This window comes from Clarias gariepinus, chromosome 20 (genome assembly GCF_024256425.1).
Source record: "Clarias gariepinus isolate MV-2021 ecotype Netherlands chromosome 20, CGAR_prim_01v2, whole genome shotgun sequence".
Classification (NCBI taxonomy): Eukaryota; Metazoa; Chordata; class Actinopteri; order Siluriformes; family Clariidae; genus Clarias; species Clarias gariepinus.
Genome location: NC_071119.1, coordinates 1004539 through 1029518, shown reverse-complemented (window position 1 = coordinate 1029518; position 24980 = coordinate 1004539). Strand labels below are relative to the sequence as shown.

The 24980-nt window shown below is 40.2% G+C and overlaps 1 protein-coding gene and 1 pseudogene across 1 annotated transcript; both read right to left on the bottom strand.

The window, feature by feature from the left end:
• Positions 1-1575: 1575 nt before the first annotated feature.
• Positions 1576-8119, bottom strand: LOC128508346 (intelectin-like). Its single transcript, XM_053479640.1, has 9 exons — positions 7991-8119; positions 7764-7826; positions 7513-7575; positions 7294-7425; positions 6850-6965; positions 5242-5400; positions 2324-2444; positions 2140-2243; positions 1576-1824 (listed from the first exon to the last, which is right to left on the bottom strand). Exons 2-9 carry the CDS (start codon positions 7822-7824, stop codon positions 1672-1674), a joined length of 909 nt encoding a protein of 302 aa, XP_053335615.1. The 5' UTR covers positions 7825-7826; positions 7991-8119; the 3' UTR covers positions 1576-1671.
• An 8483-nt stretch (positions 8120-16602) lies between these two features.
• Positions 16603-24642, bottom strand: LOC128508205 (intelectin-like; annotated as a pseudogene).
• Between the last annotated feature and the right edge of the window lie 338 nt (positions 24643-24980).

Here is a 24980-nt window from a genome sequence, read left to right as displayed (position 1 = left end):
TGTGTGTGTGTGTGTGTGTGTGTTTGTAAGTGTTTTTTGTAGGCTAAAACCTGCTGTTCTAGAGCAGTGTGTAATTATTCCTGTACAGTTTAGGGTGTAAATGTCCTCTGTATCTCCTATTTTTTTTTCAAAATGCACGTTTCTCTTTAACCGATTCCGTACTCATCTCTGAGCTTATCTTTTTCTTTTTTAACTAGCACTTGGCTCGTGTACCATCACACGCGGCCATGAACTTTAAACCGAATGGCATGCTAACGGTGTTTAACTGCACTTAACGAGGAAACTGTATTTTTTACTTTGCTTTGATGTGATGAATTGATTATCTGATGAATCGATTACTCGATGAATCAGTGACTTGGTTCTCCTTGTGTTTGTAATGATACACACTGAATGAGGGCTCTGGAGCTGTTTGGTATGTTAGAGTTATGTACAAGTTTGACTTTTTGACATTAAAATCTCTTTCAAACTTTTCCCCGACTTTTTATTATTGATTGTACACAGTTTAAAAATTGTAAAAAAAATAATAATAATACAAAAAAAAAAAGAATTTAATACAAAATGATTGTGAAATATAACGAATTTTTAAGAACTGTTTTATTAACAAAATGTCAGCTTAGTTAAATGAACTTGAAACCATCAATACACATGTATTTAAAAATGTAATTATCAAAATTATCATTTGATCCTTTTCTGATAGTTTTCAACAAGGGGATTTCAAAAGTAATAATAAAAATTTATAAAGTATAAAAGAGTATAATAAAAATCTACATAAACATTAGTAATTAAATAATTTAAGTAGTTTTGTATGACTACGCACCAGTCTCTCTCTCACTCACTCACTCTCTATCACTCTCTCTCTCTCTCAGACACACACACACACATCATAAAAGCATGTAGGTGAAGCCACAAAGTCTAATGAAAAAAACAAAAACCTTTTCTTTAAATTGCTTAAAAAACTCATCTTTTATAATCATTAAAGCTGTCAGTCATTTTGAAAACTCCTGTATTAAACTGGATGCTTCGTTTTCATCGTGTCTCCGCTGAGAGGATTTGTGTGTGTGTGTATCACCACTTTAGTTCTCTTCTTTTTAAAAATAAGTCAAACGCTGTGCTTGAACTGTTCTTTTGGCCATCGGGAAAATGCCGAACAGCGCGAAAAATGATGCAAACGTGCGTGAGCTTGTGAGCAGTGCGTTCCAATATTGAATCCATTATTTATAGTTTGTAGATAATCATACGTAGAGAGTTTTAATATTTAACTTTCATAACAAATTTTACATTATACACAGCAATCCCACCCCACACATACATCCCCCCATCACGTCGAGCCCTAATTGTACACAGGCTCTTCCTTTCCCTAAATGTAATGTTCTAATAAAGACAACTTTAAAATGTTTAAAGAATTTATTTTAAGAGTGTGTGAGCAAAGTGATGATTAATTTATAAAAACATTGTGTTTCTCTTATGTTATATACAGAATATAAAACACCTTGTGGCCAATCAAAACGCAGAATTCACCACCCCAGAGTAAGCTGCATTACAATGCAGTTGTAATATACAGAAACACACACACAGTTCTCAAAGCATTGTTTATTTCTTTAAACTGTAATTCTGTTCATACATTTTTGACGATTTGGTGTATGATCTGGCGTGTGATCTGTATGATCTCTCTCAGCGGTAGAAGATGAGCACCGCCGCCTCCGTCAACTGTTTGCTGGCACTCCAGCCAGCGTGTGTGCCGTAACCGTCCCAGTCAAAAGACGTAAAATCACCGCACTGCCTCGGAGACGCTTCTGGAAAATGTCCACCTCCTCCTATACAGCACTACACACACACACACTGACTCAAACACCAGCTGTCTGTTCACACCAGCATGCACTCATGTTGTTTAGGATTTGTCAGTTGTGGGCGTGGCCTGTTTATTATTTTCTAACAAAGGGGTAACAGACTAGTTAAACACAATGAGGTATATGTGTATAAGTTCTATGTTTAGAATTTCTGTGTTTATTTACTTCCATGATTGTACTGCTTTGAGTCGCCATCTCTAAGCACCTGTGCCCAAGGATTTTGCACCAGTATCAGTTACTAGGACGTTAATCTAGTCTCATAACATGTAAACAGATCAGATTAAATTCTCACGTGTTCATTGTGGCAGGTTTTCGGTTTGACTCCGGAACAGATCGCCATCGCCGCTTTCTCAGAGTTTATTGCTCGAAACGTGATGAATCCGGGATCGCTCCTCTCTATGGAGATGTCACACAGTTATGTGTGTAAGTCCTGTAATAAACATTGAATCATCTCAGGAGTAAAGGCAACACCCCACCTCTGATGTGGGGTCCATACAGGTTATGGTTGGATACAGCATCTCCGACGTCGTACACTACAGGAACAGAGGGGCCGTGGTCAGCAGGACATCTTCCGATGTTATACGTCACAGGGAATTGCTGTAAACAGGAGAGTTATGTTAGAAAAATTTTAGCTTAGTTTTAGATTATTGTTAAATTAGTATTAAATGAATGTTAGATTAGTGATAGATTAGTGTTAGACAAATGTTAGATAATTGTTAGACATTGGTGTTAGGTGAACGTTAGTGTTAGATGAGGGTTAGATTTGAATTAGATAAATGTTAAATCAGTGTTTGATGAATGTTATATTAGTGTCAGGTAAAGGTCAAAGAAAGGTATAAAAAGAGCCTACACTGAAAAAAAGGTTACTAATTTTACAGAAAATAACTTAAAAATTTTTATGTTAGTTTTTCTTTTTTAAAAACTTTATACAAATAAAAAAATTGTATTGCCAGTTATTTTAAGTATTATTTAAATACTGAAAAATTTATATATTTTTCACATTTTTTAACACTAAAATTACCACATTATTTTTACTGTTTTTTTTTTCTGTTTTTGTAAGTTACGTAAAAATTTTATGTAAAATTACAATATTAAATTGTAATTAAATATGAAACTCATTAAATAAAGGTAAATGTCCATACTAAAAATGTAATGTTTTTCTTTGTAATTATGAGGTAAATCATATTAGTTTTATATTACTTTGACATTCAAGTTCTAGATGCAAGTCTAGAATTTTTTATGACTTTCTAAAAGTTAATCCTTTTTATATATTATTTATATATCCCATATTATATATTTTATTATAATGAAATATCATTGTTATTATAGGAAGTGGCTCAGGTAAGGCAGCAGAAGCCACGCACATACTGTATATGTAGGCTATAATATCTGCTTCATGCTTTTAAACAATGTCAAGAGAATGTAGGAGACATGACACGCTGCTAAGCTACAGGTGAGGAGGACAGCAGACCGAGTCTCTGATGGACAAAGAAGAAGACTGATTATGAAATTCTGAAATCTGTAATGCGCATGCTTAGGGCGGGAAAACCGCGAATAACAACCTGCCAGCACTCCGGACTCCGTTTCCCCAAATGCCCTGGTGATGACGCGCATTGATGCAAGCAATCACAAAACCCAGAAGACTCCGGTAAGGACATCACAGTTATGCCACGCCGAACACAATAAACAGTCATCTCATTTAACCAAGCCAGCGTGTATCAACAGAACGGGATAAGATGTGTAACTGATGTATAAATGATGTATAACTGTGGGTTCTCACCAGATCCAGAAAATATGATCATATAACCCCAATATTATAGTCCCTGCACTGGCTACCTGTTCAGTTTAGAATTAATTCCAAAATAGTATTACTTACATACAAGGCTTTAAATGGTTTAGCTCCCACATACCTAACCAGTCTTCTAAAACGCTATAATCCACCACGTCCCTTAAGATCACAAAACTCCGGACTTCTGGTAATTCCCAGAATTTTAAAATCTACAAAAGGTGGTAGGGCTTTTTCATATTTAGCTCCAAAACTTTGGAATAGCCTTCCAGACAGTGTTCGGGGCTCAGACACAATTTCCCAGTTTAAAAGTAGACTCAAGACGCATCTCTTTAATCTGGCATACGCGTAACTCATCCCATAACTTCATACTTCAGTACATCTATTCTGAATGGCAACTACGCTAATTCTCTCCATCTGTTCTGTACTTTTCCACCCATCCCGAGGCATCTGGAGATTGTACCAGCTTCAGTAGATAAAGGCCAACCCTGTGAGGATCCTGAGGCATCCAGAGAAGGACCAGCTCCAGCTGAATTCTGCCTTATTATGATTGGAGCTACACATCCTGCTCCTGTGCTCCCAGTGATCCAGATCCCATCTGCCCTCTGCACCTACTGACTTCCTGTGCTGAACAGGACTTCATGTTAATTTAAATAATTTCTGTTTATATTGTACTCTCAGCTGCATAACACATGGTGTTATATCATCTCTATCTGTTATCACCCAAATGAGGATGGGTTCCCTGTTGAGTCTGGTTCCTCTCAAGGTTTCTTCCTATTACCATCTCAGGGAGTTTTTCCTTGCCACTGTTGCCGTCACCCTTGCCTTGCTCATCAGAGAAATTTCATTCATTCATCTCATTATTATCTAGAGACACTTTTCTCACACATACACAATTTATTTTTATTATTTTTTATTTATTATTATTATTATTTTTTTTTTTTTTGTGAATTTCTTTCATCTTTGTAAATAAAATTGAATTGAATTGAACTGAGTGCGCTAGCCTCCTGCTGACCGTGGCGAGCTCCTCATCACAGTGTTTGATTTTATAAATTTAGGAAAAATCTGTACAATAACTGTCTGTGAAATAATCTGACAATAATAACTGTAAAATAACCAGTGTTTGTCTGCTAAATGACTAATGATGTTGCTTTATTAAAGGTGTTTGATTGTAATAATTTAGGAATTTAATTAAAGAACGTAATTTTAAGAACTGTAAAATAAAAGCATTTTGCTGATAAATGTCTAGTGCTGTTGTTTTAATGAAAGAGTTAAAATCTGTAAAATAAAATGTTTTATTTGCTAAACTTCTAGTGATATTAGCATATTTAAGGTGTTTCTCTGCAAAAGATTAAAAAGCAATTTCTTTAAATGTAATGTTTTGCACATAATATGAATTAGAGTTTTTACCCTTAATTAATTTTTGGGGTTTTTTTTGGCAGCCGTTGCTGCCAGTCATTTGACAGTAGATTTTTTTTTTTACAGTGTATGAGCATTAGGTAAATGTTAGATGATCATTAAACTGGTGTTAAATTAGTGTTAGGTTTGCATCAGAAGATATTATGTCAAAGGAAAGGGTAACAATTCTCAACATAAATCATCCCTCACCTGGAAGAGATTGTAGAGGTTTCCTCCATAGCTGTTGAGGAATCTGGTCTCGGTATGGTAGCGCAGGAATGACATATGTTTCCACTGATTCACTTTCTTGTTATTAGGAACATGCCACACTGCCACGTCCTCTGCTGTAATGTCATAATACCCAGGATTCTGTAAGAGAATGGAGATGGAGATGAAGATCAAACATGCATTGATGATGTGGGTGATGGTGAATAGACCAAAAAATCTTGGTGAGAGCTTCTTAAAAGTGGTCTTAAGTTGAAAGTTGTGCATGGAGATCATGACCCTTTGGCTGATAGGGTACCTGGGGATGGCTAAATAATGGCAGTGAGCCTTACACTGGAATGTACTGACCGAGTGTTGTAAACAGATACAAGCATGTTGCAATGTCCTTCTGCAGTGCTGAACAAAGGGGACCGCAGCTTCTTCCTCCTGGTGGAGAACAGTGGTGGTTGTTAGCCAGGACAACACTGGAAAGAGGAAATTCAAGTGGAGGAAGTGAGGAACAAGTTATGGGTATACTTGATCCAGGACAGAAATTGGCTCCAAGAAGCTGCATCACGTGATGCCATAACCCTCAGTGACTACTTGTGTTCCTGATTCACCCACAGTTTGGTTGTTGCTTTAAGGTTGAAAACCAGATAAGGGTAGGTGTAGCCCCAATAAGACCACAGAATGTCAGCAGGTGAAACAGAGAACCCTAGGAATGAGGTGGAGTCACAGTGAAAATCAAATTTTTCAGCCTTGATATAGAGTTTGTTTTCTAATAGCCAGCACGAGGTGAACGAGCTCTGCAAAGAGAGCCGGCATGTGTAATATGAGCTCGAGTGGAATGCGGAAGCGGAGAGCTGGTGCGAGGTGGATGTACTCTGTGATGAAAGCCAGCGTGTGTAACTTGAGCTTAAGGAGGCTCGCAAGTTACGCTAATGTGTAGGATTAACTTGAGGTAGAGTAGAGGGAAAGTCTGCGACTCAGGCTTGTGGTCGAAAAACATTTCCGTAGGTCAATACCGGGGGAAATTTGAGTCTGGTTCCTTTCAAGGAGTTTTTCCTTGCCACTGTCGCTGTCACCCTTGGCTTGCTCATCAGAGACATTTCATTCATCACATTATTATCTAGACACATTTTTCTCACACATTTCTTTAAAAAATTTCTTTCATTTTTGTGAAGCTGCTTTGAGACAATGACTGTTGTTAAAAGCGGTATATAAATAAATGTGAATTTAATTGAAATCTGAGATGGCAAAAGATGTGTGATGTAAGAAAAAGGTGTGGTTCTCGAAACAAGACAAGTTCGAAAATGAGAAGGAGGAGAGGTGATCATTGATTGTGTAGGCAGTGGAAAGCAAAGCAGTGGCTTGGATCATGGAACTGGAGCATGCAGGTGATCATTGCAGGGCTGTGGCTTGAAGGGTTATGACAGAAAAAAATGATTAAAATTTCCTCATAATAATGAAATGATGTTTGTAGTTAACATAGACTATGTGTGTGTGTGTGTGTGTGTGTGTAGGTGTGTGTGTGTGTGTGTTTTACCACTTAATAATATTTATGACATATTTTCAGTTGTTTAGGTTTGTGTGTTGGTTTGTTGTGATTCAGACCTTGAAGTCATCACTGGTTGCAGCTTCTGCAGTGCCGAATGTGACGGTGTTACTCCATGATCCGTCTCCCTCAGGTACGTTCGCATGCCCTCCCTGCTGGCTGGACCAGCGATCACCTTTAGATCGGAGTTAGAGAAACGTTAGAGCAGCGGTAGATAAGGGTTAGATGAACATTACAGCGACATTACATAAGGATTAGATAAACAATTGAGCAGTGTCAAGGGTGCCATGCAAATCCATGATGGATTGAGCAGCGTTAGGTAAGGGTTAGATGAATGTTAGAGTGGCGTGAGATGAGGGTTATGTGAACACTAGAGCAGAGTTGTATAAGGGTTAGCCATTAGATGATTGTTAGAGAGACATCAGATAAGGGTTAGAGAAGGGTGTTATCTGAACATTATCTGAATTGTATTTTAAATATGAACATAAAATGAGACCACAGACCGGTGGTGCATTTGCCATAAAGGTTGTTCTCGTGAACGCTGGCCACCAGAGTCCATCCTCCTCCTGCAGTCGTCATGTCACAGTACGTCTGATACACGGTCCCACTCGGTGTACTCAGGTAATAAAGACCGTCTACAACAACATGCATAAAATAATAACACCGCGTTCCACACTGTAGCTCTGAGTGACGCTCTGAATGAGATTGTGTTTAAGTCCTACCTTTGGTGGTTTGATATTTTTGCTTCAGCTCTTTGCAGCTCAGTGGATGGGAATACTCCATTTCTGAAGAAGAACACATGGGGTTAATTATATATTATACACTATTATATATTAATTTATCCTTTAATTATTTAAAACAGTGTGATTTAATATGTCCATCTCTGTCACACTGCCAGACTGAATGTTATTAATAAAGCAGGAGAGATTTCTGTCAATAATGTGAGGAATAAAGAATATGAGTAAATTCCTACCATCAGAGAGACAGAGGTTTATAGACGCGAACGCCACAGACACAACGATCCAGCTCGCCATCTCTGTCAGGAAAGAGGACGGAAAAATAAAACTATTTCACTTTTTATTCACTTACAGAGATAATTCTGTGAAATGCCTGTGTAGCTTTAAGTTTTCAGCAATCATAATGTGATTTGTATTATTATTTATGATAACAAAAATCCCACAGCAGGACAGAGTCACTCACCGGAAGGATTTGTGTTGATCCTCAAAGCGCACGTTTTAACTCTTCAGCACTTCCACGAGCACATCACACACTATAGAGGACATCCACAGGGTTCTTATAGTGTGGTGTGTGTGAGAGAGGGGTGAGAGAGAGGTGAGAGAGAGGTGAGAGAGAGGTGAGGGGAATGAGGATGTCTGGTTTTGTGCCAGACTCAGTGGCCTGTTGCCCCATAACGGACATAACACTACATTTTGTACTGTGTATGACTGTGTATGTGACAAATAAAATTTGAATTTAATCTGAATTTGACATAAGCGTAACCCTTTAAAGAGAAAAAAAAAGTCATCTGGTTTGTTAAATAATGTTAATTAACTTTTATCCCAAAATACCATTAAGGAAAACTTACAGAATCTCATAACATTCATTTAAACCCATCATTATTTTTAAAAAGAAAAAAAAAAGCATAATTAATGCAAGTTCCGTGTTTTAATCTTGAAAATCTTACATTTCTGCTTTTAAAACCGTTATAATCCAGAAACACAAAGTCATTGAGGTTGTGTGTGTATCTGCCTCTGGGTTTATGGATGATGTTGCAGTTAACAGTTTCCACTGCTGATATGTAGTTCATAGGTCAAACATTCTGTTTTTTTTCTTTGTTGTCCCCGCGCAGAAAAGCCCAGCTTTGTTCTGTGTGACTCCTCAGCAGAAAATGATGCAGATGCACTTTACAGTGAGGTTACAGTGGATAAAATACAGCAAAAACAAATACAATACACAATAAAAGACACAGCCCTAACATTACATATAACATAGCTTTCTGCACTCTAATTGGTCAGAAGATATTGATTTATTTTGTAGAACAGGTTTGACTGCTGCTTCTATCTTATCTTCAATCTTATCATTTTGATTCATACACAGTCACATTCAATACAGACTTCCATAATTATTTTGATTGTGGAAAGCTGTTTTGCGACAATGGCAATTGTTGAAAGCGCTATACAAATAAAATTGAATTGATATGAATTAAATTCTATTCTGTTGTTTCTCTGATGATGTCTGTATTTTCCTGCACGGTGGTGTAGGGTTTAGCACTTTGGCCTTACATCTCCCGGGTCAAGGGTCCAAGTTCCAGGTCTGTGTGCGTGCGTGTGTGCATGTGTGCGTGTGTGCATGTGTGCGTGTGTGTGCATGTGTGTGTGTGTGTGTGTGTGTGTGGAGGTTGCATGTTCTTACCATGCTTGGTGGGTTTTCTCCCACGATCCAAAGACATGCAGATTAGGCTAATTGGTCTTTTCAAATTGACCATCATGTGTGAGTGTGTGTCCTGTGACAGACTAGCACCTCAGGGGTGTACCCCTCTTAGTGCCCCGAGTCACCTAGGATAGGCCTCGGGCCTCCTGGAACCCTGTGCATCTATGCTTGTACTACTTGACCTCAGTGCAGCTTTTGACACCGTTGATCACGCTATTCTTCTTCACAGATTAGAAAATGTAGTGGGAATTAAGGGTACAGCCCTCTCCTGGCTCAGATCCTATCTGACCCATCGTTATCAGTATGTAGACTTAAATGGTGATTATTCTGCATGTTCTCTAGTGGAGTTTGGCATTCCGCAGGGTTCAGTTTTAGGTCCACTGCTTTTTTTCCCTTTACATGCTTCCTCTGGGCAAAATAATCCGTAAGCATGGTATTAGTTTTCATTGTTATGCTGACGATACACAGTTATATGTCTCAGCAAAACCTGATGAGAAAAAACAGCTTATTAAAATTGAGCAATGTGTGCAGAACATAAGAAATTGGATGCTAATTAACTTCCTTCTGCTAAATCCGGATAAGACAGAAGTTCTAGTCATAGGACCGCATACAGCTAGGAGTAAAATTTTAGATCACACCGTAACTTTAGATGGCCTTTCTGTTCCATCAAATGCAACAGTGAAAGACCTTGGTGTGATTATTGATTCCAGCCTTTCATTTGAAGCACATGTAGATAATATTACCAGGATAGCATTCTTTCACCTCAGAAATATTGCCAGAATAAGAAATTTATTGTCGCTAAACGACGCAGAAAAACTAGTTCATGCTTTTATCACCTCTAGGTTGGACTATTGTAATGCCTTACTGTCTGGTTGTTCCGCTAGATGCATAAATAAGCTTTAGCTAGTCCAGAATGCAGCAGCGAGAGTCCTCACCAGAACCAGAAGATATGAGCACATCACCCCTATCTTATCTTCACTCCATTGGCTCCCTGTGAAATTTCGCATTGATTTTAAAATACTACTCTTGACATATAAAGCATTAAATGGTCTCGCGCCGCAGTACCTGAGCGAACTGCTAGTGTCTTACGATCCGCCACGCCTACTTCGATCAAAGGATGCAGGCTGCTTGTCAGTACCGCGTATTATGAAAAATACAGCTGGGGCAGAGCTTTTTCTTACAAAGCCCCAAAGTTATGGAATAGTCTTCCAAATGGTGTTCGGGACTCAAACACAGTCTCAGTGTTTAAGTCCAGGCTAAAAACCTATTTATTTAGCCAAGCATTTTTATAAATAGATTTGCCATAGGTAAAGGAGCAGATCTGGGGGACTCATGGACGTAGAGTATTATAGTGAACTGGTATGTTTGTCTTCCTCACTCTCATTGATCACTCAGGTTTGCTGACGGTGAGGTGATTGTTTGCTTTACATCTCAGGAAGCCCTCATGTTTGTGTTTCCTTCTGGCTCTCCCTTTTAGTTATGCTGTCATAGTTAGTCCTGCCGGAGTCTCTGCTTGCACTCTACAGTTAGTATACATTCACATTATACACTGTGTGACTGTGACCATACCTAACTGCCATCTCTCCTCTTCTCCTCTTTCCCCCCCTCTTTCTTTTTCCTCTCTCCTCCTGTCTCCCCCTTTCACTCTCTCTCTCTCTCTGTCGAGCTACACATGTCGTTCCTGAGCTGCCAGTGATCCAGACTCCCTCTGCCCTCCGGACCTGTCTGACCCATCCTGGTGCCCAGCTTCTGGCTGAAGATCTCGTCACATGGATGCCCTGTGTGTCTCTCTGGGATGCGTCTGGTGTCTGGGAATGATTCTCTCTACCTAGAAAATGGTTCTGGCCTTGACTGGTGTTGGCAACTGTTTCTCTGGGGACTTGACAGTTCGATAGTTCATGACTGGAACTTCTTACAAGTCTACCTGGGTCTTCAATAACTACCTGGACTCCATATTAACATCAATTAACATCAGCTATTATAGCTGAACTGCCTCCCACCCTACACACTGTATAAATGCAGATCATTTACTGCTTTCTGTTTCACCCAAATGAGGATGGGTTCCCTGTTGAGCCTGGTTCCTCTCAAGGTTTCTTCCTATTACCATCTCAGGGAGTTTTTCCTTGCCACTGTCGCCCTCGGCTTGCTCACCAGGGACAAACTGACCATTTTGATTCATACAAATTCACATTTCATACAAACTTAAATAATTCTTTTGACTGTGTAAAGCTGCTTTGCGGCAATGAAAATTGCTAAAAGCGCTATACAAATAAAATTGAATTGAATTGAACTGTGCATTCATTGACCAACAGAGGGCAATGAATCAATTAATGCAGATTGTAAATATTTAGCTGGCAGGAAGTTTAGTGGAGTGTTTCATTATACATGCCCTGTCAGTGAGCTGTTTTGCTCTCCTACACTCAGTCCTGCCAGCACAGGTGGGGGCAGAAGGCTAAAGGTTTCAATGATTAATCCAACATCACCTCAGACAAGGTGGGCAAGATTGCCCTAACCAGGTTTCCTTTTTCCGCACTGACCACAGATACCAGCAACTTGTAAACAGGCTTCTAGAAACACCTGGGAAAAAAAATGGTCATTTAGTCCATTTTCAGCCAAAGTTGAGCAGGGATTCTTCCCAGGCCATAATGCCAGAGGTGGGTTTTCTCCCACAGTCCAAAGATATGTTGTCATGGCGTGCACCGTGATGGGCGTGCACCCAAATCTAATATCGCTTCTTACTCACTCCAAAACTCATTAGGTAGGCGGCCTCCCCTTAGGGCGGGGTCGCGGTATTAGGGATGACTGGTGAGCTATCTCCATTAATGGATCCCGGGCTTCTCCCCGCACTATAAAACACAGCGGGGAGTGTAGCTCGGGGTCTGTTGGGCTACTGGACTTCTAAAGCAGTCTTCTAAAACAGAGAGTGACATGCGCGTTAAACGAGTGAGAGCGGCATGCATGTGGTGCAATGGCACGAACCCCAGGTACTTCAAAGAGGCGAGTGTAAGGCGCCCTTGATCTTTGCAACAAGGACAGCCACGAGCTCACTGCTGGAGCTCTCGCGGCTCTTCAGCTCTCGCATGGAGCGGGATTTAATGACCCTGCCATCGAGGAAAAAAAAAGGCCGCTAGGAGGTACACATCACATGAGGCTGCACCCACAGAGAGAGCTGGGAGGGGCCAGTCCGGCCATCCCACGGTAACAGAGCCAGCACGAGCGAACTGCGCAGGAGCTGGTGTCCACGCGGGCCCATGCTGCCACTCTGGCCACTTCCACCACTCACCAGCCTGTGCCTCGCCGTACAAAAAGTGTGTGTGCCCTGTGTCATGGCGTGCACCAGTAATGGGCATGCTCCTTAATCTGTTGTTGCTCCTCACTCACTCCATAAGCTCACTAGGTAGGTGGACTTCCATTCTGCAGATCTGCAAAGGGACGAGGCCATTGGAAAATGGCACACCTGGATAAAAATCCATGTTAATAGAGCTCAAGTTTCCCCATGCTTTAAAACCTAGTTGGGGAGTGTATCTTGAGGTCCTGGAGGTCTTTAGAGCAGAGTTTCATGGCGGACAATTAAAATGCAGAAGAGTGGCACACACAGGGTAATGTAACGCACCCCAGGGACTTCAAAGCCCATAGAACCGAATGCCGCTGTTTGATCTCCACTTTGAGGACAGCCATGAAAAGATGACACTTTTGCTTAAACTAAGAGCTAACCCGCCTGCCACCGAACAGGAAAAGGCCACTGTGCTCCACATTAGGGGCCCTGTTCCCAGACGGAATAGCCACTGCAGTACTGGAGGAGCGATGGCCAAAGTTGGCTGGGAGCAAGTTAGACTCCCGTCTGCAGCCGCACCGAAGGAGAGCTGGGAGGGGTTGCTTGGCTAAGACATGCAGGAGCTGCTGCCAAGGTGGGCCCACTCTGCCTACCACCATTGCTTGCCAGCCCCGTGCCCATATACCAGTTAGTCACAGCCTCCAGACCTGCACTTGCACACCTTCACTATTTTTCTTTCCCTTTTTTCTGTTTTCCTTAATCCCTTTCCTTCCCCATTTAGCCACCTGTGCGTAAAACCTGTTACATTTGAAACAGACTGGCACCCAGTCAAGGGTGTACCCCACCTAGTTCCTTGAGTCCACTGGGAGAGGCTTCAGGCCTCCCGTGACCCTGTACAAGATAAGCGCTATAGAGAATACGTAAGTGAGAGAGTGCAGATTTTCAGTGCAGTTCTCCTGACAGGTAGCAGAGGTCACTAAATATGGATACATCTGTTTTAATTCTGATGCAATAGTGCAGATTGTAAATATTTGGCTGGCAGGTACTGGACTGTTTCACTGTACATGTCAGTAAGCTGTTACTACAGAAACTGTAGAATATTATAATGAGTTCAGTAATGTAAATAGAAAAACATTTTCTCTGTCTCATTTAACACTCACAAGCCTCACTTTATTTACTAATTACAAGCCCTGCCTCATTTACTAATCACAAGCCATTACTTATTGGGGGTTTCCATGTTAACATTTAAAAAAAAAAAAATGTACATACCTTGTTCATACTGTATTTATACCCCATCTTCTTTACTGGTTTATATTGCTCATTATAATGTCATTTGTCACTTTAATCAACTAAAATAGCACACTTGCACTATTCCTATTGCACTGTTCCGTTTCTCTCCATATCTGCCTTCTGTGTTGTTAACTGTCCTATTTTGCAGGACAGTAACTAAATTACCTCACCTCTGTTGGTTTTCTAAGTTGTGTTATTTAAGGGTTTTTCCCCTCCCCCCATTCAGTGTTATTTGTATCGAGGATGAGAGAAACGTAATTTCGATTCTCTATATTTATGCACTGTACATGTAGCAAAATTGACAATAAAGTTGACTTTGACTTTTAAGTAGTTTTAGAAAGCTGAAACTGGTTAGGAATTCATTACTGTAGAGTCTGTGTAGGGTCTTGTTGTTGTTCCAGGGTTCCTTACAGCTTCCGTCCTTCTGACAGTTCTAGTATCATAGAAGATTCTTGGTAACTTGGAAAAACAAACTCTTGGATCATTCTGCACTAGATCTCATGTGGTGTCTTAATGGTCACAAGATCTCACAATCTCAGGGCACTTCAATTTTTTGTAAATATATTCTTTAGTTCTACATAAAAACCAGGTTCCAAGCAGAAGAACCTTAGTAAATATAAGATGCACATGTTGAGTATTGTATTTTAAGAATGTTGAATCTTGAACCATTAAGGGTTATTAAGTGAGAACATTAAAGGAGCATGGATAAAGATGGTTATCTATCAGAAATTGTTTCAAACTGAACCTCTTAAGCTGACGAAGGCTGATTGAAGAACCTCATCTCACCGTTTGCTGCTGAATATGAGTGTGTGTCTTACAGATGATCTATGAGTGGGTGAACTTGGGCTCAGACAGTTGATTCGCATTCATAGTTTTCTATAAGTTCATTGTTACTTCTTTCCTTTTTATTCATTTTTATGTCATTTTTTTCAGATCTGCATACAAATCAATGTACATCTAAGGCCCTTTTTTATTTCTATATAAAACTAATTTATCATCTTGTCCCTTTAAGAATAAAACCTCGTTAGAAGGTTAGAACCATGTCACATGGCAGTTTAACGAAGCACTCACTGACTTGATTAACAGAAGGAAAAAGTCACAGAGAAAAACCCAGTGGCAGTGAAAACCTTTCTCAGCACTCAGCTTGGTGTCTCTCTGAACCAATGGCAGACTCAGGTTGGGGAAGTGGCCTAAACTCTGAGGGTGAAGTGTCTAACACGATAACAATTTCAGTGTAAATTGAATAGCACTATTGTTGTTATTGTTTCTGAATTATACAATATATTTATATTTTTTTTCTTAGTTGAGCTTCAGTGAATAAAAGGCAAAAAATATATTTAACAATAAAAAGGAACTAAACTGGAACATGACTCTGTGTGTGTGTGTGTGTGTGTGTGTGTGTGTGTGTGTGTGTGTGTGTGTGTGTTCTTTGTAGGCTAGTTATTCCTGTACAGTTCAGGGTGTAAATGAACTCCTCTGTATCTCCTAATTTTTTTCTCCAAATGCACGTTTCTCTTTAATCGATTCTGTACTCATCTCTGAGCTTATCTTTTTCTTTTTTAATGAGCACTTGACTTGTTTACAATCACATGGAGAAATGGCCATGAACTTTAAATTAAATATCTTGCTAACAGTGTTTAACCTGCATTTATGGGGAAACTTTTTTTTTAATCAATGAGCTTATGAATTAATGTTTTGTGTTTGTAATGATACACACTGAATGAGGGCTCTGAAGCTTTTTGGTATGTTACAGTTATGTACAAGTTTGACTTTTTGACATTAAAATCTCTTTCAAACTTTTTCTCAACCTTTTTATTATTCACACTGTTGTAGAAACGGCTAATATAAGTTGTCATATGTCTTAGCTTACTTTAGAAGATGTTTTGCATGAAGCTAAATATTTTTCAGCGATGAAAACTCAACGAAGACTCAGGAAGAGGCGCCGAGGCCCCTCGAGGGAAGTTGCAGCAGAGGCCCCTCAAACGGACAACGTTCTATCATGCTGTATCACGCGCAGAGAGGAAGCCGTTGACCTCTGCAAGGCTGCGGTTACCAGCAACGTTCCTCTCACCTAACGATGAACTGTCTAGAGTCACGTTCGCTACTGCTGTACAATGTGTTTCAGTCTGGCAGGAAGCCAGCCCTGAGAAAAAAATATGTATTTTGATGTGTGCATTAGGTCTAGTTAGAAGCAGTATAAGCTTAGCTTTGTGTGCCAGTGTTTACCTTATAAGGTCAAGGCCTGCTAATTGTTTAGTAGCATAAGGCTGTTAGAACATGAGTCACAGGACCAGGGTATAAGAGAGTTCTGTTGTACTTCTGAATGGTTCTTTGGTACTTGGGCAGTGTTAGCATACATTGTTAATTTAAGTTCACAAGCCTTTGTGTTCTTTTATTTTCAATTGAACCCTTTGCTTAGTATTTACTATTGTATTCACCATAAAGCTACCTCGTTATATTTGCTTTAAGTTGTCGTTGTTTGCAATATAAAATAATAAAAGTGCAGAAGTAAACAAATTGTTTTGGTGCTCTTATCTAGCATTTTCCTTTAGAGCTCAGTTATATGATGGACAGAATAAGCACCTGTGCCCAAGGGTTTTGCACCAGTATCAGTTACTAGGACGTTAGTCTAGTCTCATAACATGTAAACAGATCAGATTAAATTCTCACGTGTTCAGTGTTGCAGTCTTTGAGTTTGACTCCCGAACAGATCACCATCGCTGCTTTCTCATAGTTTAATGCTCGAAACGTGATGAATCCAGGATCGGTCATCGCTATGGAGATATAATAAACATGTAGTCATGTAATAAACATTGAATTATCTCAGGAGTAAAGTCAACACCCCACCTCTGACATTGGGTCCATACAGGTTATGGTTCGATGCAGCATCTTCGACGTCGTACACTACAAAAACAGAGGGGCCGTGGTCAGCAGGACATCTTCCGACGTTAGGGAATTGCTGTAAACAGGAGAGTTATTGTAAATACTGTAAATATGCAAAACACACCAGAAATCTGTACATTATAAGTGGTTTATCAGGATTAGAATAAAGAGATTAAATGAGTGTTAAATTAAAGTTTGATGATTGTTATATTATTGTTACATAGATGTTGTTATAAGGGTTAGGTGAATGCAAACATTATGAGAGTTATATGAATGTTAAATATAAAGATAAATGTTAAATGAGCCCTGATTGTTAGATGAATGTTATACAAATGTAACTTAAATGTTATGATGTGGAATTAAGATAAATGTTAGATCAACATTTTAGAGAGATGAATCTTAGATGAATGGTATCTACGTAATAGAAGAACATTACATTTGTATTAGATAAAGATTAGATTAGTGCTACATGAATGTTAGATCAGTGTTAAGATAATGAAAAGATAAGTGTAAGACTATTGTTAGGACAGTGTTTGACATATAATGAGGATGTTAGATTAGTGTCAAACATACAATGATGTTAGATGATCCAAGGATCAAAGATGGCGATGCCATAGGGCTCTTCGAGTTCAGCTTTCTCGTATTTATGGTTTACTTATTTTCCTTGATTCTAATATGTTTTATTTAGGCAAGAATTTTGTTTGGTTCAGATGAGGATGGGATCCCTGTTGAGTCTGGTTCCTCTCAAGGTTTCTCTCTATTGCAATTGTAGGAGTTTTTGCTTGTCACTGTCGCCCTCGATCTTGGCTTGCTCATCAAGGACAATCTTATCATTTTAATTCATACACATTCACATCTCATACAAAATTCAATAATTCTTTTAAGTGTCTAAAGCTGCTTTGCGACAATCACAATTGTTAAAAGCGCTATACAAATAAAACTGAAATGAATTAAATTGTATTTATAAAGAAGGTTGGGCTCAGCCATCGCATCCTCATCCAGGCCTGCCAAGAATTTAAAGAGAGCATCCTCACATGTGACACATCACAGGCTGGTTGGGAAACACCACCCAAGCAGAATGGAAGGTTCTCCAAAGAGTCATAAAGGTTGCCCAGAGGATCACTGGATCTGATCTACCTTCCATGGATATACACATATTGCTGCTGGAAAAGGCAGGGTGAAAAAAACTATACCCAGGGACACACACCGTCCAGCTCACTCTCTACTCACACACAAATGCATACGACAAAAACGACATTAGGTACCACAGACCAGATAGTATAATCACACACAAAATGGCTCCTTTCCAGCCACAACTAGACTGATGACAAAAGAAACGAGGGAACTAAGGAGCATGTCTCTCTCACCACTGTAAGTCTTTATTTCTTTCATACAGAGACCTGTAAAATCAATGACCAGGTATTTTCACTTATTCCTTCACCTATTTATTAAATTAAATTCAGTTTTATTTATATAGTGCTTTTAACATTGGTCATTGTTGCAAAATAAAATCAGTATAAAAGGTGTGACAGAATATGAATAGATCAGAATTATCACAGGGCAAATGTAAAAAGGAAAAACACTGAGATAACAACTGAGTTAGCGTGTGTTGGATGGCTGGAATATCAGTATAACAGCGAAAGTGTTTAAGTTAAGTTTAAGTTTATTATTAAGTGCATAAATTGCAATATAAAAAAATAAATATGAAGTGAAATAGCTCAACATTTGGGAATCACGTTTTAAACATACCACAGTGGATTTTTCTATTAAATGGTAACAGGTCTCAACACGTCTGAGCCACACTCCAGGAGGGAATCGTCTCGGGTTACTTTGCTGTAACGCTGTTCCCTGAAAAGGCGGGAATGAGATGCTGCATGAAAACGCTATGGGAACATCTTTTTGCGTTGCGGGTTGTGAAGCATGTGTGTGCCAAACACGACAAATTTTGGCATATATAACCTTGGTCAGGTGAGGTCATCTGATGAAGCGCACCTGCAGGTTATAAATAGGAGTGAACCGGAAACATTCCTCAGATCAATTTTGTCTGAAAAGGACGTCCAGTCACGCAGGCAGTGCGGCATTGGAGCGCAGCATCTCGTTCCCGCCTTTTCAGGGAACAGGGTTACAGCAAAGTAACCCGAGACGTTTCCTTTTAAAGGCTACACTCGATGCTGCGTGAAAACGCTATGGAAACGAGAATACTAATGCCGCCGCACTGCAAGTGTCTGGACCCCAAGATTGTGAAGCGTGTCACATTCATGCACAATTTTTGCACAATTTTTGCACTATATACGTATACTTTCATTATGGACCACTGCACAAATCACTTTAATAATAAGACACTTTAAGAAGTCAGTCACTTTATGCATATTTGCACACCTCTGCCACCTCTTTTTAATTACTTATGGACAAATTTCTTTCATATTTCTATATTATATATATTTTGTTCTTATTTGTACAGTATATTTTTATTCTTATTTTATTTTAGATAGCACAGTATATTTTTACTTTTACTAGTTAATTTCATTTTTCTGCAATATTTCTTTTACTGCAATATGTCTTTATTTTTACTTGTACAGTATATTTTACCAGTTAACTTTATTTTCTACCGTATTACCTTTTATTTATATTTATTCTTATGTTTAAGTTTTTATTTTAAGGTCACTGGTAGTCGAAAAAGCATTTTGCTGCATATCGTACTGTGTATGACTGTGTACGTGACAAATAAAATTTGAATTTGAATTTGTGTTCGCACAAAGGCCGAGGAGGTCTCAGAACAATCTCTGGGAGGCTGACTCGAGGACCTGTAAGCCCGGAGTAGCATAAACATCCAGACTATAGAATCTCACAAATGTGTGCGGAAAGGACCAACCTGCCGCATGACACACTTGCTGCAGGGGAAACCCTCTTGCCAGCGCAATAGATGAGGCAATCCCCCTGGTTGAATGAGCCCTGATTCCTCGAGGCGAAGTGAGACCACGCGCCTCGTAGGCTAGGGCAATAGCATCTTTCCCTGATGTGATGAAAAAGTCTGCTCTGACTTACGCCACTAGCTAGTGCTGTGGACGTAAATCTAAAGAGTGCGTACTTTAGATAGTAGGTGAAACCTATCCTGCTTGGGAGCTGTAAAAGGCGGAGGACAGAAATAGTTCGGGTGAGGATGCTGAATAGCTCTGACTAGCCCAGGGGCAAAGTCTAGGCAGGAAGGGAAGCCTGCAGACACCAAAAGTGATAAGAAAAATCATCTTGTGGGTCAAAAGCCAGACAGGCGCTGACCCTAGTGGTTTGGGAGGGGTGTCAGCCAGTAGCCATCCGTCAGAACATGACAAGCCGAAATAGCGGCTACGTACATTCCGAGGGTACTAGGGCATAAGCTAGAGTAACTTCTTGCAGAACTCCAGCACTGAAACAATTCGGCAGAGAACTGGGTCTACATGTTCCGCCATGCATCACTTTCAAATACCCTCTACTTGAGGGCAGACGTTCTTCTAGTTCGTTGAAGGTACCAGGGCTCCCAACTCCATATGCCCTGAAGCGTAAATCGCCTCGAGGGACAGGGACTCGCCCTGTGCCCAAAGCAGAACTGGTGCGCTAGCTCATTCAAGCGGCTCGAGCACAGTTTGCCCCAGCGATTATGTACGAGACTACCCTAGTGTCGTCCACTCGCACTAGGGCATGGTAGCCTCTCAACTCCTGGAAGAGGTGTTTCAGGGCCAAAATAAAGCCATCAGTTCGGGGCAATTGATGTGCCACGCGAGAAGATGGCCTCTCCAGCTCTCTTGGGCTGGACGGCCATCTAAGACCGCACCCCATCCCGTGAGGGAAGCGTCTGTTGTTAGCATCTGCGACGACAAAAGGACGCACGTAGGGTGGGACCCAAAGTCAGAAACCGGGGTCTGAACCACATAAAAAGGGTATGAAGCCACCTGGTGCTTAACCCATATTTGCCTCCGGGGATTGGCCCTTGAGTAATCCCCTGGCTTTTAGCTATAATGTACATCGGCCTGCGAGACAGGAACTTGTCCTGTGCCACCAAGGAGAACCTGGTGCGCTAGCTATTCAAGCGGCGCGAGCACAGTCTGCCCTGGCGATTATGTACGAGACTACCGTAGTGTTGTCCACCCGCACTAGGACATGGTAGCCTCAACTGCTCGAGGAGGTGTTTCAGGGCAAAATAAAGCCATGGTAGCCATTCGGGGCAATTAATGTGCCACGCGAGAAGATGGCCTCTCCAGCTCCCTTCGGGCTGGACGGTCATTCAAGACCGCAACCCAGCCCGTGAGGGAAAACGTCTGTCGTTAGCATCTGCGACGACAAAAAGACGCACGTAGAGTGGGACCCAAAGTCAAAAACCCGGGTCTGAACCACATAGAAAGGGTATTTCTTATTTGCCTCTGGGGATTGGCCCTGAGTATAATCCCCTTGCTTTTAGCCACAACTGAAACAATCTCATGTGCAGAGGCCCAAAGGTTTCACTGTGGACACAGCTGCCATGAGACCTAAAAATATCTAAAAGTGATGAACAGTCACTTTCTGGCCTAGCTTGGTTTCCTTCAGGGTGTTGGAATGGATTTGACACACGCAGGAGACCCCTGTGCCCGCATTGCGATCGCATTCTAGGTGACACTCAAAATGTTGTGTTCTGAGCGGGAAAGAGAACGTTTTTATGGCGTTAAGTCTTAATCCAGGAACAGAGATGAGCTAGGACGACATCCCGATGTCGAAGCACTAGCTCCTGAGACTGAGCCAGCACAGCTAGTCGTATAATGTGCGAGTTAGCTAGACCAAATGGAAGGACCCGATACTGGTAAGCGAACCTCAGGAACTTCCTGTGTTTTGGCAATATTTCCATGTGACATATATGCGTCCTTCAGATCGATTGTCACAACCAATCTCCTGGTTGGATTGAGAGCCATCACTTTGACAGTCAACATTTTGAACCTGTCTTATTTTGGATAGCGGTTCAGCCAGCGAAGATCCAAAATCGGACCCAAGAAAGAAGGGAGAGAGAGAGCGCCGTTTATCCGAGGCTCCTCCCCCTGGCCACCCGACAGCAATCTGTCATGTTGTGTTCTGTTTTGGAGTTTTTTCCAAGCGCTTAGGGAAATCCCGCTTCTGCGGCCAAATATCTAATCTTTCCTATCCATTCACAAGAAGCGCCGGAGCGCGCTTGAGAAGTGGACGGAAAACTTCCTGATCCGGCGAGGACGCGAGAGAAAGGGGGATTCCCGTCTCGTGCACGTCTGCCAGATTGCACTGTTTAACCCAGGAATGTGCCGAAACAACGGTGTGGAAATCGCGCTTCGAAAGAGTGGAGGCATGTATCTCCTAACAAACTTCACCATATCAGTGAGTTAATATTTTTTAATTTGCTTGCACACATCTCACGCAAACACAATATTCGGTCCTTTGAAGACAAAAAGATCTAAGGAATGTTTCCGGTTCACTCCTATTTATAACCTGCAGGTGCGCTTCATCAGATGACGTCACCTGACCAAGGTTATATATGCCAAAATTTGTCATGTTTGGCACACACATGCTTCACAACCGGCAATACAAAAAAATTTTCCCATAGCGTTTTCATACAGCATCGAGTGTAGCCTTTGAAAGGGAATGTCTCTCACCTTGAAAAGATTGTAGAGGTTTCCTCCATAGCTGTTGAGGAATCTGGTCTTGGTATGGTAGCGCAGGAATGATGTTTGTTTCCACTGATTCACTCGCCTGTCATTAGGAACGTGCCACACTGCCACATCATCCGCCATGATGTCATAATACCCAGGATTCTGTGGGAGGAAGAACAGAGATGAAGATGCAGATGAAAAAAGAATCTTTTCATGTTAGAGTTTTCTCTAGTTTCTCGCAGTAATATGAGTGAAGCTATGAGATTGACTTATATTACTGCGCATGCTCATGGTCAAAGGTCGAGTCCTTATCAAAAGCAGAAAAATCTCATATCTTGTCATATCATAGATAAATACATACTAATGTTTACAACGTGACATTGATACACTTCATGTGTCATTTTATGTACTCCAAAAGTGTTGGCAGGGACCTATAGCTAATGTATGGTGGATCATTTACTCCAGCAATTCACGCAATAAAACTTTACACTTTAAACTTAAATAAAAAAAATATAGTTTATGTTCAACAAGTTTATGACGGTTTAACCTGTGACCTTTCCCACAATGCAATGTTCTTTATGCAATGTTCTTGGAGTTAAATGTCAGAGTGTGTGTTATAAGTGTAAAGTTTATAACACTTGTAATATTTATGACATATTTTCAGTTGTTTAGGTTTGTTGTGATTTAGACCTTAAAGTCATCACTGGTTGCAGCTTCTGCAGTGCCGAATGTGATGGTGTTACTCCATTATCCGTCTCCCTCAGGTACGTCCGCATGCCCTCCCTGCTGACTGGACCAGCGATCACCTTCAGATCGGAGTTAGAGAAACGTTAGATAGGTAGATAAGGGTTAGATGAATGTTAGAGGAGCATTAGAACAGCGTTAGGTAAAATTTGAGAAAAGCTACTCAGATAAACAAACAAATAAACAAATGTTTAAAGTTGGAGGAATACTGAATAAATGTTAATTAATATTAAATAACCATAAGCATAACAAGCAGTATATTTTGGTTAGATAAACATTAAATAAGCATTATTGAAGCATTCATTAAAAGGTGGAAAAACAACATCAGCATTATCAAAATACTTTATATATTACATTATTGTCCCCCTCAGGAATATTGCTAAAGGGACTAAATGTTACAGATACATTAGAGTATGTTAAATGAACATAAGATAAATTTAAGAAGAGAATTAAATGAACATTATATATGCATTACAGTTAGATATTAGGAATAAATGTTAGAGACATATTGAAGGTTAAAATCATTTTAGATATATGTTAGAGGATTGTTAGAAGAGTGTTAGAGAAATGTTAGAGAAGTGTTAGATGAACAGTAGATAAACATTAGAGGTACATTAGCTGATTATTATCTGAATTTTAATATAAATATGAACATGAAATGAGACCACAGACCGGTGGTGCATTTGCCATAAAGGTTGTTCTCATGAATGCTGGCCACCAGAGTCCATCCTCCTCCTGCAGTCGTCATGTCACAGTAGGTCTGATACACGGTCCCACTCGGTGTGCTCAGGTAATAAAGACCGTCTAAGACATGCATAAAATAATAACACCGTGTTCCACACTGTAGCTCTGAGTGACGCTCTGAATGAGATTGTGTTTTAAAGAAATCTTACCTTTAGTGGTTTTATATCTGTGCATCAGCTCTTTGCAGCTCTGTGGACTGAAATACTCCATTTCTGCAGGGGGGTGCAGTGGGGTTACGCCATTATACATTAATTTATCCTTTAATTATTTCAAACATTGTGATTCGATATGTTAGATACAAATTTCCATCTCTGTGTCTGTACACACTGCCAGACTGAAGATTATTAATAAAGCAGGAGAGATCTCTGTCAGTAATGTGAGGAATAAAGAATATGAGTAAAGTTCTACCTCTAATAGAGAGACAGAGGTTTATAGACGCAAACGCCGCAGACACAATGATCCAGCTCGCCATCTCTGTTAGAAAAGAGGACAGAAAATAAAACTATTTTACTTTTCATGCATTTACAGTCAGAAATTATGATATGACTGAGCAGTTACTATAACAACCATATCACTAGTTTCATACACATTTGTATTCTTACTAGAAATGTACATTTATAAGATATTTATAAGATAGATATAAGATAAGATAAGATAATTTTAGAGGCAGTACAGCGTCACTCACCAGGTGATTTTGTGTCGATCCTTAGAATGCACATTTAAACCCTTTAACACTTCCACAAGCACACGACACACATCGCACGCTGAAGAGGACATCCACAGGGTTTTATAGTGGGTGTGTGTGGGGGGATGGTGGGAGGGAGGTGGGAGGGGGGAATTGGTGTTCTTGTGTCAGTCTCTGGAGTCCCATAACAGACATGAGATACACAATGTTCCTTTAAAAAGGAAAAAACATAATTAGGTAATGTATATATTAACAGTTATCCCAAAATAAGAAAAACTCAAAATTGGTACAAAATTCCAGAACATTCCTCTAAGCCTATTTTTTCCCCATGTTTTTAGGAAGAAAAGAAAACCAGCACCATTACTACAAGTTCCTTTTTTTGCCTTTAAAAAAAAGCAAGAGAAATTTTTGCTCTTAAAACCATTACAATTACAGGGGCATGTCATGGAGTCCGTGGTGTTGGGCTGTGGGCTTGAGGCATAAATGCAGAGGGTAGCGAGTGTACAGAGTATTTTTTAT